General features: G+C 43.8%; 1 protein-coding gene across 2 annotated transcripts in view; it reads right to left on the reverse strand.

The window, feature by feature from the left end:
- Nucleotides 1-10073: 10073 nt before the first annotated feature.
- RECK (reversion inducing cysteine rich protein with kazal motifs) overlaps nt 10074-14255 on the reverse strand; it is a 64021-nt gene continuing 59839 nt past the window's right edge. For both annotated transcript variants that reach the window (XM_004372277.1, XM_004372276.1), the window contains 3 exons: nt 13648-13721; nt 12665-12820; nt 10074-11685 (listed from right to left, as the gene is read on the reverse strand). In XM_004372277.1, the coding sequence (XP_004372334.1) occupies nt 11464-11685; nt 12665-12820; nt 13648-13721 (452 nt within the window). In that variant the 3' untranslated portion in view covers nt 10074-11463. The remainder of the gene's footprint in view (nt 11686-12664; nt 12821-13647; nt 13722-14255) is intronic.

The following is a 14255-nucleotide window of genomic DNA, read 5'->3' on the forward strand; positions in this document are numbered from 1 at the left end:
CCCGCCTTATAAGGCAGCGCCAGCTGCAGGCCGAGGCGCCCGGGGCCACCCCGCCGGCTGCCCGGAGGAGGCGCCGCGCCCCCGCCCTGCGCCTCTCGGCCCGGCCCCTCAGAACTTTCTCCTTGAGCCCGGAAGGGACCTCAGCGACCTCAGCGCTATACAGATGCGACGGGGCACCTGAGGCCCCAGCCCCGAGATGTCATCTCCCGGGAGGAGAGTAGAGAGTGCGTGGGGAAGCCTGCACCTCCCACCGACTGCGGGTAGCTCCTCAGCGCCGAGCGCGCTCGGAGCATCGCGGCGCTCAGTCACCGCGCCAGGGACCGCTCCCGTGCTCCCACCGCCTCTGTCTGACCCCTGCAAATACCTCAGGCTCCGAGTCTGTCCCCTCGCCTCCCCAGTAACCCTGAACTTCCAAGGGCTTGTCTCTTTCTCTCCCCAGTACACTGTCTCTTAGCGAGTCCGGGTCGGAGTCCGGGCACTCCCGCACCCGGCTCTGACCTGTCCCCTAGTTTCTCATTGCATATCACACCAAGTCACATTCCCTACCTGGGTAGGGATCAACCTCAGACCCATCTCCTCAACTCCCTAACTTTATCCCATGCTCCAGTCAAACTAAACTTCTTGATATTCCCAAACTCCACCTTCCAACTTTGCTCAGGCTGTTCCTCAGCCTGCAGTGCTCACCCATCTCTGCCCATTCAAGTCCTATCTGTCCCTCAGGTCTGTGGTCCCTCAAACTTCCAGAATTCCCGACTTTCCCCAGTCCTTGGGGTCACTGGTCAGTAAACATCTGGTATTAGGACTTGGTCCCTGTCACGGCCCGCCCCTGCTTGTGAAGAGCACTTCCTGTAATGCACAGCCTGGGTCACCTGTGTGAGACTCCCCAGAGCCACCCCTTATTGGGGAAGGGACTCAGTAAACCTTGTTGTCAGTTGTTGTTAGGTGCCGTTCAGTCGATTCCGACTCATAGCGACCCTATGTACAACAGAACGAAACACTGCCCGGTCCTTCGCCATCTGCAAAATCATTGTTATGCTTGAGCCCATTGTTGCAGCCACTGTGTCACTCCATCTCGTTGACAGTCTTCCTCTTTTTCGCTGACCCTCTACTTTACCAATAAACCTTAGTTGAAGGAAACTAATTTTTCCTACTTTAAGACTTTCCAATAAGTAGGCACTGAGGTGAATTGACCGGCTGGTTATAAGGGTATAATTTATAGTATCAAAAGTTTACAGCTGTCCAGTAAGGTAACGGCAGGGCTGAGTACTGCCCTCTCTACTCCTTCTCCCTGTGTCGGGCAAAGGGAGGATGACGGTCAACTTTTACTATACTTTAGTATTTCAAATAGTGTTAGAGTGGGCCAAGCTGGTGCCCACTCTATTTATAAGTCAAAGGGGACTTCTGGTCCCAGGTGAGAATCTTACTCCCTCTGTTAAATTGCCTCTCCCATTTTGGAACAAATCCTCATTGAAATGACCAAATGAAGCTAGTAGGAAGAATTCCATATGGCCCCTAGAATCTCTAGAAGGCTGTTTCCATGTAACCTAAACTTCAAAGCCATGGACGTAGACAGCTGAACACAGTGGAGACACTCACTGCATGCAGAGGGAGGCCCATCTGAAGATCAAGTTTCACTCACATCTCCATTTTCAGAGATGAGGGCTGGAGGCAAGAAAGGGCTTGAGTGTGGATGGGGCGTAAATTCTTACCTTACTGGTATCTTTGGAGTCTGTGTAGTGTGGGATGCTGTGGGCTCGTAGCAGCAGGCATATGGAAGGGACAGTATGCCACGTGGAGTTAGGACAGTGCCAAGCTGACCCCTCCCAAGGGCTGTGGGCTGGTTGGAGAGGGAGTCACTGCCCAGCTGGTGCCCAGGCAGCAGACACTGATAAGAAACAAATCGCAACAAAGGTCAGACACAAAGGGGAGTGATTAGCCCAGATTCCCTGCAAGAAATCAGTTTTCTTCAGGCTTTTTGTGTCCTGTTTAAGAACTCCTTGCCTACCCCAAGACTGTGAAGATGTTCTCTGTATTCTTCTAGAAGTTTTACAGTTTTAGCTCTTGCATTCATTTTGAGTTAATTATGGTATGTGGTGTGAAGTAAGGGTTGTGACTCTTCCTTCCTCTCTTCCTTCCTCCTTCCCTTTTTTCTACCCTTTTTTCTTTCTTCCTTTCTTTTATTTGGCATGTGAATATCCAACTGTTCCGCTACCATTTCTTGAAAAGGTTATCCTTTCCAAATTGCGCATATATGTGTGGGTCTATTTCTGGACTCTATACTGTTCATCAATACTATTATCAATAGGTTTTTCAATACTATTGCTCTTCTCAAAGATGTCTATTTTTACACTAATACCACGCTGTCCAGATTACAGCAGCTTTATAGGAGATCTTGAAATCAGGTACTGTAAATCCTTTTACTCTTTTTTTCTTTTCAAAGTTGTTTTGTTCATCTTAGGTCTTTTGAGTTTCCCTACATGTTTTAGAATCAGCTTGTCAATTACTGGGGGGAAGAAAGCCTACTGGGATTTTGATTGGGATTGCATTGAGATTGCATTTATAGATAAATTTAGGGAAAATCGACGTCTTAGTAATGTTGAGTTTGCAGATCCATCAGCATGTATACCTTTTCATTTACTTATATTTATAGCGTTTTTAAATTGTCTCAACTATGCTTTGTGGGATGTTGGTCTATAGTTTTCTATTCCTATAATGTCTTTTTCTGATTTGGGGATCAAGGGAATGCTGGTCTCAGAAAAAGCTGCAAAGTGTTCTTCTATTTTCTGAAAGAGTTTGTATACAACTAGTATTATTTGTTTCTGAAATACTTTCAAGGAATCATTAGTGAACTTCAAACTCTGCTTCATTAATAGATACAGAACTATTCAGATTATCTATTTCTTCTTGAGTGAGCTTTGATAGCGTGTATCTTTTAAAGAATTTGTCTATTTCAACTAAGTGTTTGAATTTATAGGCATAAAGTTGTTCATAATATTTTCTTGATATCCTTTTATTGCCTGTTGGCCTGTGGTGACATCCCCTGTACCATACCTGATGTTGGTAATTTGTGTCTTCTAGAGGTTTAGTAATACCATTGATCTCAAAGAACAAGCTTTTGGCTTCATTGGTTTTCTCTATTGTTTTCCCATCTACTATTTCATTGATTTCCATTTTTATCATTATTATTTTTTTATTCTGCTTACTTTGGATAATTTACTCTTCTTTTTTTTTCATTTTCTTAAGATAGAAGCTGAGGTCTAATCTGATACATTGTGTTTTCATTTTCACTTAGTTCAAAATGATTTCTAATCTCCATCATGATTTATTCTTTAGTTATTTAAAAATGTTATTTAGTTTCCAAATATTTTGCAATTTTCGGGATATCTTTCTGTTATGGATTCCCAGTTTAATTCTGTTGTGATCAGAGAATATACTTTAGATGATTTCAGTCATTTTATATTTACTGAGCCCTGGTGGCACCGTGGTTAAGGTGATCGGCTGCTAACTGAAAGGTTGGTGGATTGAAACCACCAGTGGCTCCACAGGAGAAAGATGTGGCAGTCTGCTTCAGTACAGATTTACAGCCTTGGAAACCCTGTGGGGTCACTATGAGTGGAAATCAACTTGACGTCAACGAGTTTGGTTTTTTGTTTGGTTTTGTTTTACGGGCCAGAATGTGGCCTATCTTGGTAAATATTCCGTGTACACTTGTAAAGATTGTGTGTTCTGTTGTCACTGGGTGGAATGTCCTATAAATGCCCATTATGTAAAATTGGTTGACAGTGTTGTTCAAGTCTTTTATATTTTTACTGATTTTCTATCTACTTGTTCTATCAAATATTGAAAGAGAGACGTTGAAACCTTCAACTATAATTGTATACTTGTCTATTTCTGCTTTAAATTATATCAGATTTCCTTCATGTACTTTGAAATTTTTATTCAGTGCATAAACTTTTACATTTCTTATCTCTTCTTGATAATTGGACTCTTTTATTATTATGAATAACACGTCAACATAAAGAAAACAGAAGTCCCCACAACTGGACCTATGGTGCAACAGATTGCTTTTGTGTGGCCTTTCTTGCCATGGTCTTGTAACTCCCACCCAAGTGATTGGGTGGGACTGTGCAAATAAGGCAATTGCGGCCCACCAAAGGGATTGGTCAGTTTTGCCTTAAAGCCAATTCCAGGGCAAAGAGAGTATCCTGCCACCACCAACGAAGAATAGCTAGGAGCAGAGAATGCATTTTTTGGACCCAGGATCCCTGTGCTGAGTTCCTGGAACCAGGAGATAGAAACAGAGAGAAAGCTCAAGAAGCAGTGGCAGAGAAACAACAGCAGGAGATGGCAGGAGGCAGGGTGGTGGGATTCCCGGCCCATGGAATGAGAAAGCTGAGTGCCTGGGGTGCCTCTGGGGACTTACTGGCAGGACCTAAAAGAGTTTCATAACACTTTGCCAAGCAGGGCCGAGGCCTAGGACCAGAGCGCGTGAATTGTACCTGCAAGCACAGCCGAAAAGAGGCTAACTTGATGGAAGAATTGTATCCCGAACGTTCCTGAGCCTACATTGTAACCTGTTATTTCCCTAATAAACCCCATAATCATGAGTATTGTCTGTGAGTTCTGTGTGGTCATTGCAATGAATTATTGAACCAAGCAGAGAAGTAGAGTGTGCAATGGGAGGGACGGATGGTGTCAGAATTGGTAAAGATGACATAGAGAGGAGGCATGTCTAACCTCCACCTCATAAGAATCAGCCTCGGGCTGTTAATCTTGATTTTCCTTCCCCTGTGTGAAGTTAAGGAGGTCAGATACTGCCCCCACACCGTTTTTACAGGACGAATAAGAAATATCATGATAAACAGAAAATATTGAAGTTGTCAAGGATTTCATTTTACTTTGATCCATAATCAACACCCATGGAAGCAGCAGTCAAGAAATCAAACAACGTATTGCACTGGGCAAATCTGCTGCAAAAGACCTCTTTCAAGTCTTAAAAAGCAAAGATGTCACTTTGAGGACTAAGGTGCGCCTGACCCAAGTCATGGTATTTTCAATTGCCTCATATGCGTGCAAAAACTGGACAATGAATAAGGAAGACGGAAGAAGAATCGATGCCTTTGAATTATGATGTTGTTGAAGAATATTGAATATACCATGGACTGCAAGAAGAACAAGCAGGTCTGTCTTGGAAGAAGTACAGTAAAAATATTCCTTAGAAGTGAGAATAATGAGACTTTGTCTCACATACTTTGGACATATTATCAGGAGGGACCAGTCCCCGGAGAAGGACATCATGCTTGATAAAGAAGGTCAGTGAAAAACAGAAAGAGTCTCAATGAGATGGACTGACACAGTGGCTGCAACGATTGTGACTATGGCGCAGGACCAGGTAGTGTTTTTGTTCCATTGTATGTAGGGTTACTATGCACCAGAATCAACTCAACAGCATTTAACAACAGCAACAACATCATTATTAAAGGACCAGATATCTGTTTATACTTCTTCCCCTGAAATCTACTTTGACAACTCCCACACAGTGATTGGGTGGGACTATGCAAATAAGGTGCTTGTCGCACACCAAAGGGATCGGACATCTTGTTAATAGTGCAAATAAGGTGCATGGAACCCCTGTGGGGGTAGAGCCATGCAAATAAGGTATATGGAACTCTAAATATGGGATTGATCAGTTTTGTCACCTCACTAGGCTTAAAAGAGAGCCAATCCCAGAGCAGAGAGGGGACCATCCTACAACCAAGGAAGAAGAGCCAGGAGTGGAGTGTGTCCTTTGGACCTAGGGTCCCTGTGCTGAGAACCTTCTAGACCCAGACAGAGAAAGCTGTAACATTGGAGAATGGTGTGAGATGGCATGAAGCAGCGGCAGAGCAATGGTGGCAACAGAACCAGGAGATCAGCGCGAAACTGTGTGGTGGGCTTCCTGGCCCATGAAGCAAGACGGGTACAATGGACGTGTCCACCTTCAGAGCGAGGAGCTGAGTGCCTTCGGGCAGGAGGCTTCCTGGAAGAGTGAGGGTGCCTCCGGACACTTACCAACGGAGCTAAATGAATTTTGTAACACTTGCCCGAGCAGGTAAGCGGCCAGGCTGAGGGCCAGCAGGCCTAGGGCCAGAAAGAGGCCTGCCTGTGGGCACGACTGAGAAGAGGCTGTCTTGATCAAAGAACTGTATCCTGAGATGTTCCTGATCCTGAATTGTAACCTGTTACTTCCCTAATAAACCCCATAATCATGAGTATTGTGTGTGAGGTCTGTGTGGCCGTTGCAATGAATTATCAAACCCAGCAGAGAAATAAGTAGAGTGTGCCATGGGAGGGACAGCTGGTGTCAGAGTTGATAAAAACATTGGAGAGTGGAAGTATATTTGATGTCCATCTCACAGGAATCAACCTTTGGCTGATGTTGATGTTGATTCTCCTCTCTCCTCCCTCTTGTGAAGTCAGACAAAGAGGTCAGATGCTGCCACCACACCGTTTTTACATTTGGTGCCATTTTGACACAAACTCTAAGAAGTCCCTGTATTCTTCCTTGTGAGACTTTATTTCCCCTTCGTCACATGTTCCATGGCATGTTGTTTGTACAGTTGAATCACCTACTCTCTTCTGTCTTGTATAGGCAAATCATAACTAATGATAATGCCACTCAGGAACTCTTAGCTGACAAAGTTTCTGACTAGAAACAAGTTTCCCACAACAGGTACTGACCGTGTCCTAATGACTGTCTGTGACTGATGCCAATAGTGACACATGCCAAGCTCACTGAGAAGTGAGCCTTGCCTATGTTGGTGGCATAAGGATGATGTCCCCCTCCCCTCTCCATTATAAACAATTACAGCCCCCCAACTAGCCTAGGCTAGGGGAAGCAGAAGAGGCCTTTGCATTGGATATGGGACTGAAGTTTTAAAACTACCAGGAGAGAGACCTGAGAAAAGAAGTCAGACTGTTTGAATAACTGGAGGTAACTAATAAAGTTGTGGAACCAGGCAGAGATGTGGTTATAGGAGCTCCACTACCTTGTTGAAAACAGCACAGCCAGGAGTCAGTAATTGGAAAAATAAAACTGTTTTCATATTTATACTCTAATAAATTGAGACTGCAAAAAAAATAGTAAAACTAGTTTTATATTGAGGCAAATGCTGTTGGTGGCCAACACAATAGCCCTTGCCTTCTTATTTGACCCTGTGAATCTTAACTTGGCTTGGGCAGCGACGTGTGCAATCTCCAGACTAAGCCAATTACGGCCATCCTGTTCCCTGTAGCCAGCGATTGGTCTGTTGGTGGTGGTGGTGCCACTGAGTCGGTTCCAACTCTTAAAGACCCTATGTACAACAGAACAGACCCTATGTACAATAGCAATTGGTCTGGGGGTGGGCATATGACCCAATCCTGGCCAAGGAAATACAAAGGACAGCTATTGAGTGATTTCTGAGAAATATTTTTCTTACTCATCAGAGGCACAAGCATCAAAAGAAGGCACTGTGGCTCTCGCTTCATTGCTTCTTGCTTAGAACACTGTTGTGTGAGGATGTGATGCTTGGAGCTTGGCTTGGAGCTGAGACAGCCACTATGAAACCATGAGGACAGAACGTGATCTCTTTACCATAGATGTGAAATGAGGATTTGGTGGCGTGAATGTCATATATTTGCCATCCCTGGCCTGCAGAAGAACGATGACCGGACTTATGAGAGAGCAACTGTTTAGTGTCATCCAGTGACAATCAAGTCTTACGCCAGGGTCCTCCATCCTGGAGCTCTTAGGAAGTCTCCTGATAGAGCTGGCTCTGGAGCTAGGCATATAGGAGGCAAGCAGACTCTTCCCCAAGTTGGCCTGCTTCTTTTTGCATTAACTGATTTAAATATTATGCACTCAACATAGTCTTTCCTCCTTGTTGCAATTTTTGCTCTGGATATAGAGTAATTGTTTTATTAGTCACTCACTCTGGATAATTCACTTTTTCAATTTCCACTGACTGAGCTATAGGACTCTGATGACTGATGCATACAAACACCTCAAGGTGCGTGTCTGGCCTGAGAGTAAGGCGCTGCTGAGTGCTCACAGGTTGAATTGGTTTGGGGTCCAATGGCCTGTCAGAGAGATGTATACTCCCCAAAGGACACATCTAGCGGGAGGCTTCTCCTAGGAACAGAATTCTTTCCTGTGGGAAATCCATTCCATCTGGTTTAGGTGGGGCTAAACCTCCCCTAGCTTCCCTCCTAGGCCACAGAGGTGGGACGTGACTCAGGCCAGGCTCATGATTCTCTTGGTATCCATTCTGCAGACTGTGGCCTGGAAAGGAGGCCTATTTCATCTGTCTGTCTTTCTAGTATCTGGGTTTTAATGAAGTGCTCATGGCCACAGAGGCCTCTGACTCTTTCTCGGGAATCCACTGCTACGAAACAACAACAGCAACAACAAAAAACCCAAACCTGTTGCTGCTGATTCTCTTAGAGACCCTACAGGATAGAACCGCCCCATAGCGTTTCCAAGGAGCAGCTGTTGGATTCGAACTGCCAACCTTTTGGTTAGCAGACTGAGCTTTAACCACTGTGCCACCAGGGCTCCTCTCTGCTACTAGCCCCTGGAAAAATTATAGGGGGACACGTACCCCATTTCTTTCTCCCCTCTATGGCCCCAGTTCTCTCATATAGGATCTCAATTCAAGGCCTCTCGAAACCTAAGTCTCGGCCCTGGAAAGAATTCTAGAGAGCCGCCTACATGGGCTCCACCCTGCTCTGTTGCTGGGAAGCCATTGACAATGTTCACAAGGCAGCCTGGTGTGCTCCCCACAGCATCTGGGGGTCAGCAAGATTATCTCCCTAAACTGACCTGACCTGGACTTGTTTTTCCCATAACCATCTTTGGAGTTCTCACGATTGTGCTCCCAGAGCAGGGCCAATCTTTAGATCTTTCTCTCTCGATACAGTCTCCTCCCCATGACCCAAGCCTCTGTCTCAGTTCCTTCCTAGACCATGGAACTTCTATTGCTTTTCTAATAAAAAAATCTAGTCAGTTCCAGCTGTTGTCTTATCCACATGAGAAAGGGCTTCTATAGAATGTAGTATCATACAAAATACATACCGCTCTCACTCTACCAAGTTCCTCTTCCTGTCCCCCCATGACACACACACAAACACCATGGGAAGATTACACATCCCAACCCTGTTGAACTCAGGGGAGTCCATGTGACTTGCTTCAGCTAGTACAATGTAAGCAGAAGTGACAGTTTCATTTCTGAGCATAGGCCTAAGAGTCAGCTGTTGTCTCTATGTCTTTTACACCTTTACCAGGACACTGGAAATGTCCCCAGTAGGGACTCCTCTACCCAACTGGGTCCTGCAGTAAAGACGGCATAGAGAAGAGTCACAGCTGACCCACAGTGGACATGTGATGTGAGCAAGATAGAAGACTTTGTTGTTGTAAGCCCTTGAGATTTTGGGGACTTAGCCTAAGTTGGGAGTCCCTAGGTGGTGCAAATGGTTAATGCACATAGCCGCTAACTGAAAGGTTGGAGGTTTCAGTCCACCCAGAGATACCCTGGAAGAAAGGCCTGGCAATCCACGTCTGAAAAATCAGCCATTGAAAACCCCTTAAGGGCACAGTTCTACTCTGACACACATGGGGTCGCCATGAGTAGGAATCGACTTGACCACAACTGGTTTTAGCCTAAGTTGATTGATACAACCACTCAGGTCCTGATTAATAAGCTCCGTGTCTCCATATTCTAAAGTTCTCTCTGCCCCAGGAGGTACCCTGGAGCCGGAACATCAAGGCCAAGGCAGTGGGGAGTAGATCTGTCTAGTCTGTTTCTTGGTCTTAGAGGGCCTGAAGCTCTCTCTGTCCTGGAGGCCTAGTGCTTTGAACTTGACTCTCTGCCACTGCTGGCCCTCTAGGTCTAGTCTGACTGGCTCTGTTCTAGCTTCCCTACTCTCACAGGGCCCTTGGCTTGGGATACTAACTCTCCATTGACTTCTTATTCTAGAGCAAAGGACACAGCTCATCCAAGAGTGATCAATGGTTTCATTTTTAAACATCCACATTGCTTGGAAGTAAACACGCATGATCATATAAAATTATATTTATTAAAATAGAAAAGCTTTCCAGTATATTGCATTGAAGACATTTATACAGAAAAAAATAAATTGCAACAAACATGCTACATCAGCATTGAGATATTTTGGAAGCTTTAAGTGCCCACTTTTCAACAACATTTTGGTATAATAAACATATCCCTATATATTTCAGAAGATACATATTATAATACTGAAAAAAATACTTCATGTAAAATCTAAGTTCAGGTGCATACAAACAAGAAATATTACATTGAATAGCTTATTTCAAACTGAAACACATTCAAAGTATTCAATTTCTTAGACAACATGCAAACACTTTAATACTTAGATTGACATTTTTAAATATATAAACCACAATTCTTTATAATTCTATATCAAAAAGTTAGACAGAACACTTATCTACATTGTGCATATCACAAAAAGCAAATGTGTCTTCATGAACGGAAAGTACTGGGTTAACACGTGATTGTCATTTTACAAATATGGCTATTCACCTTCATAATAAAATAGAAAAGTCATTTATTATTTACATGAACTACTAATTATTTCACTTTTTGGGGCTCCTTATATAAGTAGCAGCAATTGGTTTAAAGACTGATGTTTAAAAACTCTAACTCAGATGAATACCTAAGAATATATATCTGGTTAATATAAAAATTGCATAATGCAAGATGCTTTGAGGCAATGTAACTTCTCCCTTTCACAAAAGTCACAGACACACATCAGTGACAGCTGAGATGGTCACTTACAATATATAATTTCGTGAGTGTCATTTAATCAGCTTGCTTTTGCTTAACACGATAGGTGAGTTCCTGAATTAAATTTCTATAAATTAATTTAAATCTGACTGATGATTTACATTAGAATTTCAAAGATGCTTTATCTTTATTTTATACTCAAATGCAGTGGCTCTTTACTGTGACCCCCTAGCTTCTGGATAAAGTAGGCAATTATCTGTAAACAAACACAAACATACTAGGGATACCTTAACACTTAAAGAAACTCTGAAATGAAGTTTCTGTGATATGAAAATATAGTAAAGCGAGTTATCCTTCTAAAAGTGAACAATCATCTCATTTATCAGTGACATTAAATTTGATTTAGAGTGGAGGATCTATCTAATGAGTAAAATGGAAACCATAATGCAGTGATCCACCAGAACGATACATTAGTATTTGGAAGAATGTATTTTAACATTTGTAAAAACAAAACAAAACATACCCCTGCTAAAATTGGTAGGTTTAGAAAACACTGTGTGGTGAACAGAGGTGATGTGCTTTTATGTGGCCACTGCTCCACTACACATCAGCAGTCCTGAATGTCTCTCACAAGTAGGAGAAATTTCCTTGAGGAACATGTTGCACCTGTTGTAGGTAGTCAGTTCTGTGTTGAGAGCAAGTGCAAGGCAAGGCCCAGGCTGAAGAGGAAGAAGCAGGAGTGGCATGAAGGTCTGGCCCTGGTGCCAACTGATGGCACACTGCTGGAGACCTGTACCTGGGAAATGATGAGGGCAGAGAGAGGGACGTGGGATGCTAGAGTAGGGCTGTCGGAGTTGATAAGGGATTCGATCTTCTCTGCTTCTTTGTTGCAGGCCTCAATCTGGAATGGGAAAATCAGATTCTCTTAATGTAAAACCACAGAGTCTGTGAAAAGGTCATGTCAGATCAATTCCACACATATCCCTGCAACAGTCTGGCCTCAGAGGGAATACACTCCTCTTGGTCCTTTTCTTAGCCAAAGTAACAGTTTATTATAGTCTTCATTTATTACATAAATAATAGCAGCATTAATGGAAGTCAAACTAGGAAAGAAATGCTCCACAACGCCACTGCCCTAATCTAGCAACTATTTTCATTTTTCCACAATCCTGTTCACTTCTTATCCACATGTAGAGAATATCTTACATGGTTAAACATAATGTAGGAAATATACTTTCAACTGCTATTTAAATATGAGGATGAAAACAATTAGAATTAGTGAAGTTTATGATGGCAGTTGATAAAACACTGGCATTTATCCCCTTCACTGGAGGCCTCACTTCTTTGATGTTGAAACTTGGGCCTACATGAATGAGGTTCCACACACCTCTAGATCGTGAGGAAGAAAAACGGTGCCTACGAACCCAGCTCGGTGGGATTTTCCTCCACAGTGGGAGCACAGCCTTCAGGAGACCAGAGTCTATTCTGGCTCTGTCACCGCATGACCTGTGCCAGACCCTCCCTCTCTGGGCCTCGGCCGCCTCATCTGTACAACAAGCAGCTTGGATTCAATGGCTTCTCAGATCCCTTCCATCTTGGCACACCTGGAGCCACAGTGTCCCAACCTCTCCCTTCTCCCAGCTCCTTCGTGTTCTGCTGTTAAATGTGCACCAAGCCTCCGTCACCTAGAAAAGTGCTCATGGTGCAGCTCTGTCCTTCAGAGACTGCCTTGCTCTTCTCCCTCCTGCCCTGCCAAACTTGTCAAATGCTTCCACTTCCTCATCACCTGAGTCTTTCCTGGGTCCTGCTTGTGCTGACCCCCCTCCTAAAGCACCAAAATCAAAAATGAAAAGATTGCCTCAGTGTGTACTGAACCCCACCTGCAGAGCTTTTGGATAACGATCGACTGGAATGATCAGGATCACAATTTCAGATTCAATGCTGAAGTATCCAAATACGTCACACTGTGGGACAGACACGTGCATGCGGATTTTCTGAAGTATTTCCAGAATCGTTATTGGCTTTTTGTTTGTTACCTAGAAAGAGAAAAAAATTATATTACCTGAAAAAAGGAAGAATTCCTTATTACTGCCTAAGCTAACTTGCTTCAGGCTGCCAGTCGAGGAGACTCTTGACCAAGGAACCTCATCAGAGCTCTGCTAGGCTGAATTCTAAATCTCCAGAGTCCACAGCAATGGACTCGGCTTGTCTGTGGAGCTTTGTAGCCAAGATAAACACTCTCACTCAAAGCATTTTTCTTGAAAGTGACTATTCTGAGCTGGAGGCCACAGGTAGATCAGTAAAGCCTTCCTGTAAAAGTACAGTTTTTAATCAAAATGGGGATAATTATCTAGGTAGTGGCAGGTGTTGGTGGCTACATTTCCAGAGTTCTGTGTCCCCAAGAGTAAGCAGCGAAAGTAATAGTAATAAAAAGGGAAGGCTATCCCAGGAAGGTGGCAGGCTCTGGAATTTTCCTTCAGGAGGAATGGGGACTAGTGTGAGGGGAGCCAACCTTGAAACCATCGGGGGCATCTACTAGTCTCTGGCTACCTGGCTCTGCCTCCAGCCCCTAACTGTGCCAGCAGGGGGCCTTTCCTAGGAAAGGCTTTGGGGTGACTGTGACATGTGGAGACCAGGTCACCACACAGCCAGAGTGTAGAGGAGAGGAACACAGGACTGGGAGTCAGATAGACTGGGTCCAAACCGTAGTCCTACTGATTATAAGCCATACAGCCTTCGGCTAGTTGCTTCTCTGAAAATTAATTTCTTCATCGTAAATGGGGACAATACATTCTACTCTGTAGAACTACTGAGAGGTTTAGCAATAATGTTTGAACAACAGCTGACATATAAAGCAATTTACCTTAGCAATAGTATCCAGTTTTTCCTTGTCGAATAAAACTCTTAACATCCCAGCACATAACGGGCAACAAGCACCTGTTTAATCAGAAATCATTTTATGTATGTTCAGAATTAGAAACAAGGAGAATTAAAAATAGTTGGTGAAATGATCAGCCCTTCATTTTGTGCTAAGAGTGTTACAGCTGTCCTTCCTGATGACTGCACCTTTAGGCCTGTTCCTTGACCAGCCTGGGATGTACAATCTATACATTTACCCAAATCCTTCCTACATCTCTGCTCTCACCCTTTACCACTTCTCAGAGGAGGCAGCTGTGGGGTAAGACAGCACAAAGAGGGCTGGCCTTTTGAGAGATGTGGGGCCTCGACCCTGCTCTGCCTCAAAACCCACTGGGTGAGGCTGGCCAGTGCTTTCCCTGGGCCTTTGTTTCCTTCTGCAAAATGAAGGAGCTGGTGTTTCAGGCGATCGACAGTATTTGATTCAAATTTTTTTTTTTTTTTAATATTTTATTGTACTTCAGGTGAAGGCTTACAGAACAAAGAGTTTCTCATGAAACAGTAGTACACATGTTGTTTTATGACATTGGTTAACAACCCCACAACATATCAACC

Source organism: Trichechus manatus, unplaced genomic scaffold, assembly GCF_000243295.1.
Source record: "Trichechus manatus latirostris isolate Lorelei unplaced genomic scaffold, TriManLat1.0 scaffold00016, whole genome shotgun sequence".
NCBI classification, from domain to species: Eukaryota; Metazoa; Chordata; class Mammalia; order Sirenia; family Trichechidae; genus Trichechus; species Trichechus manatus.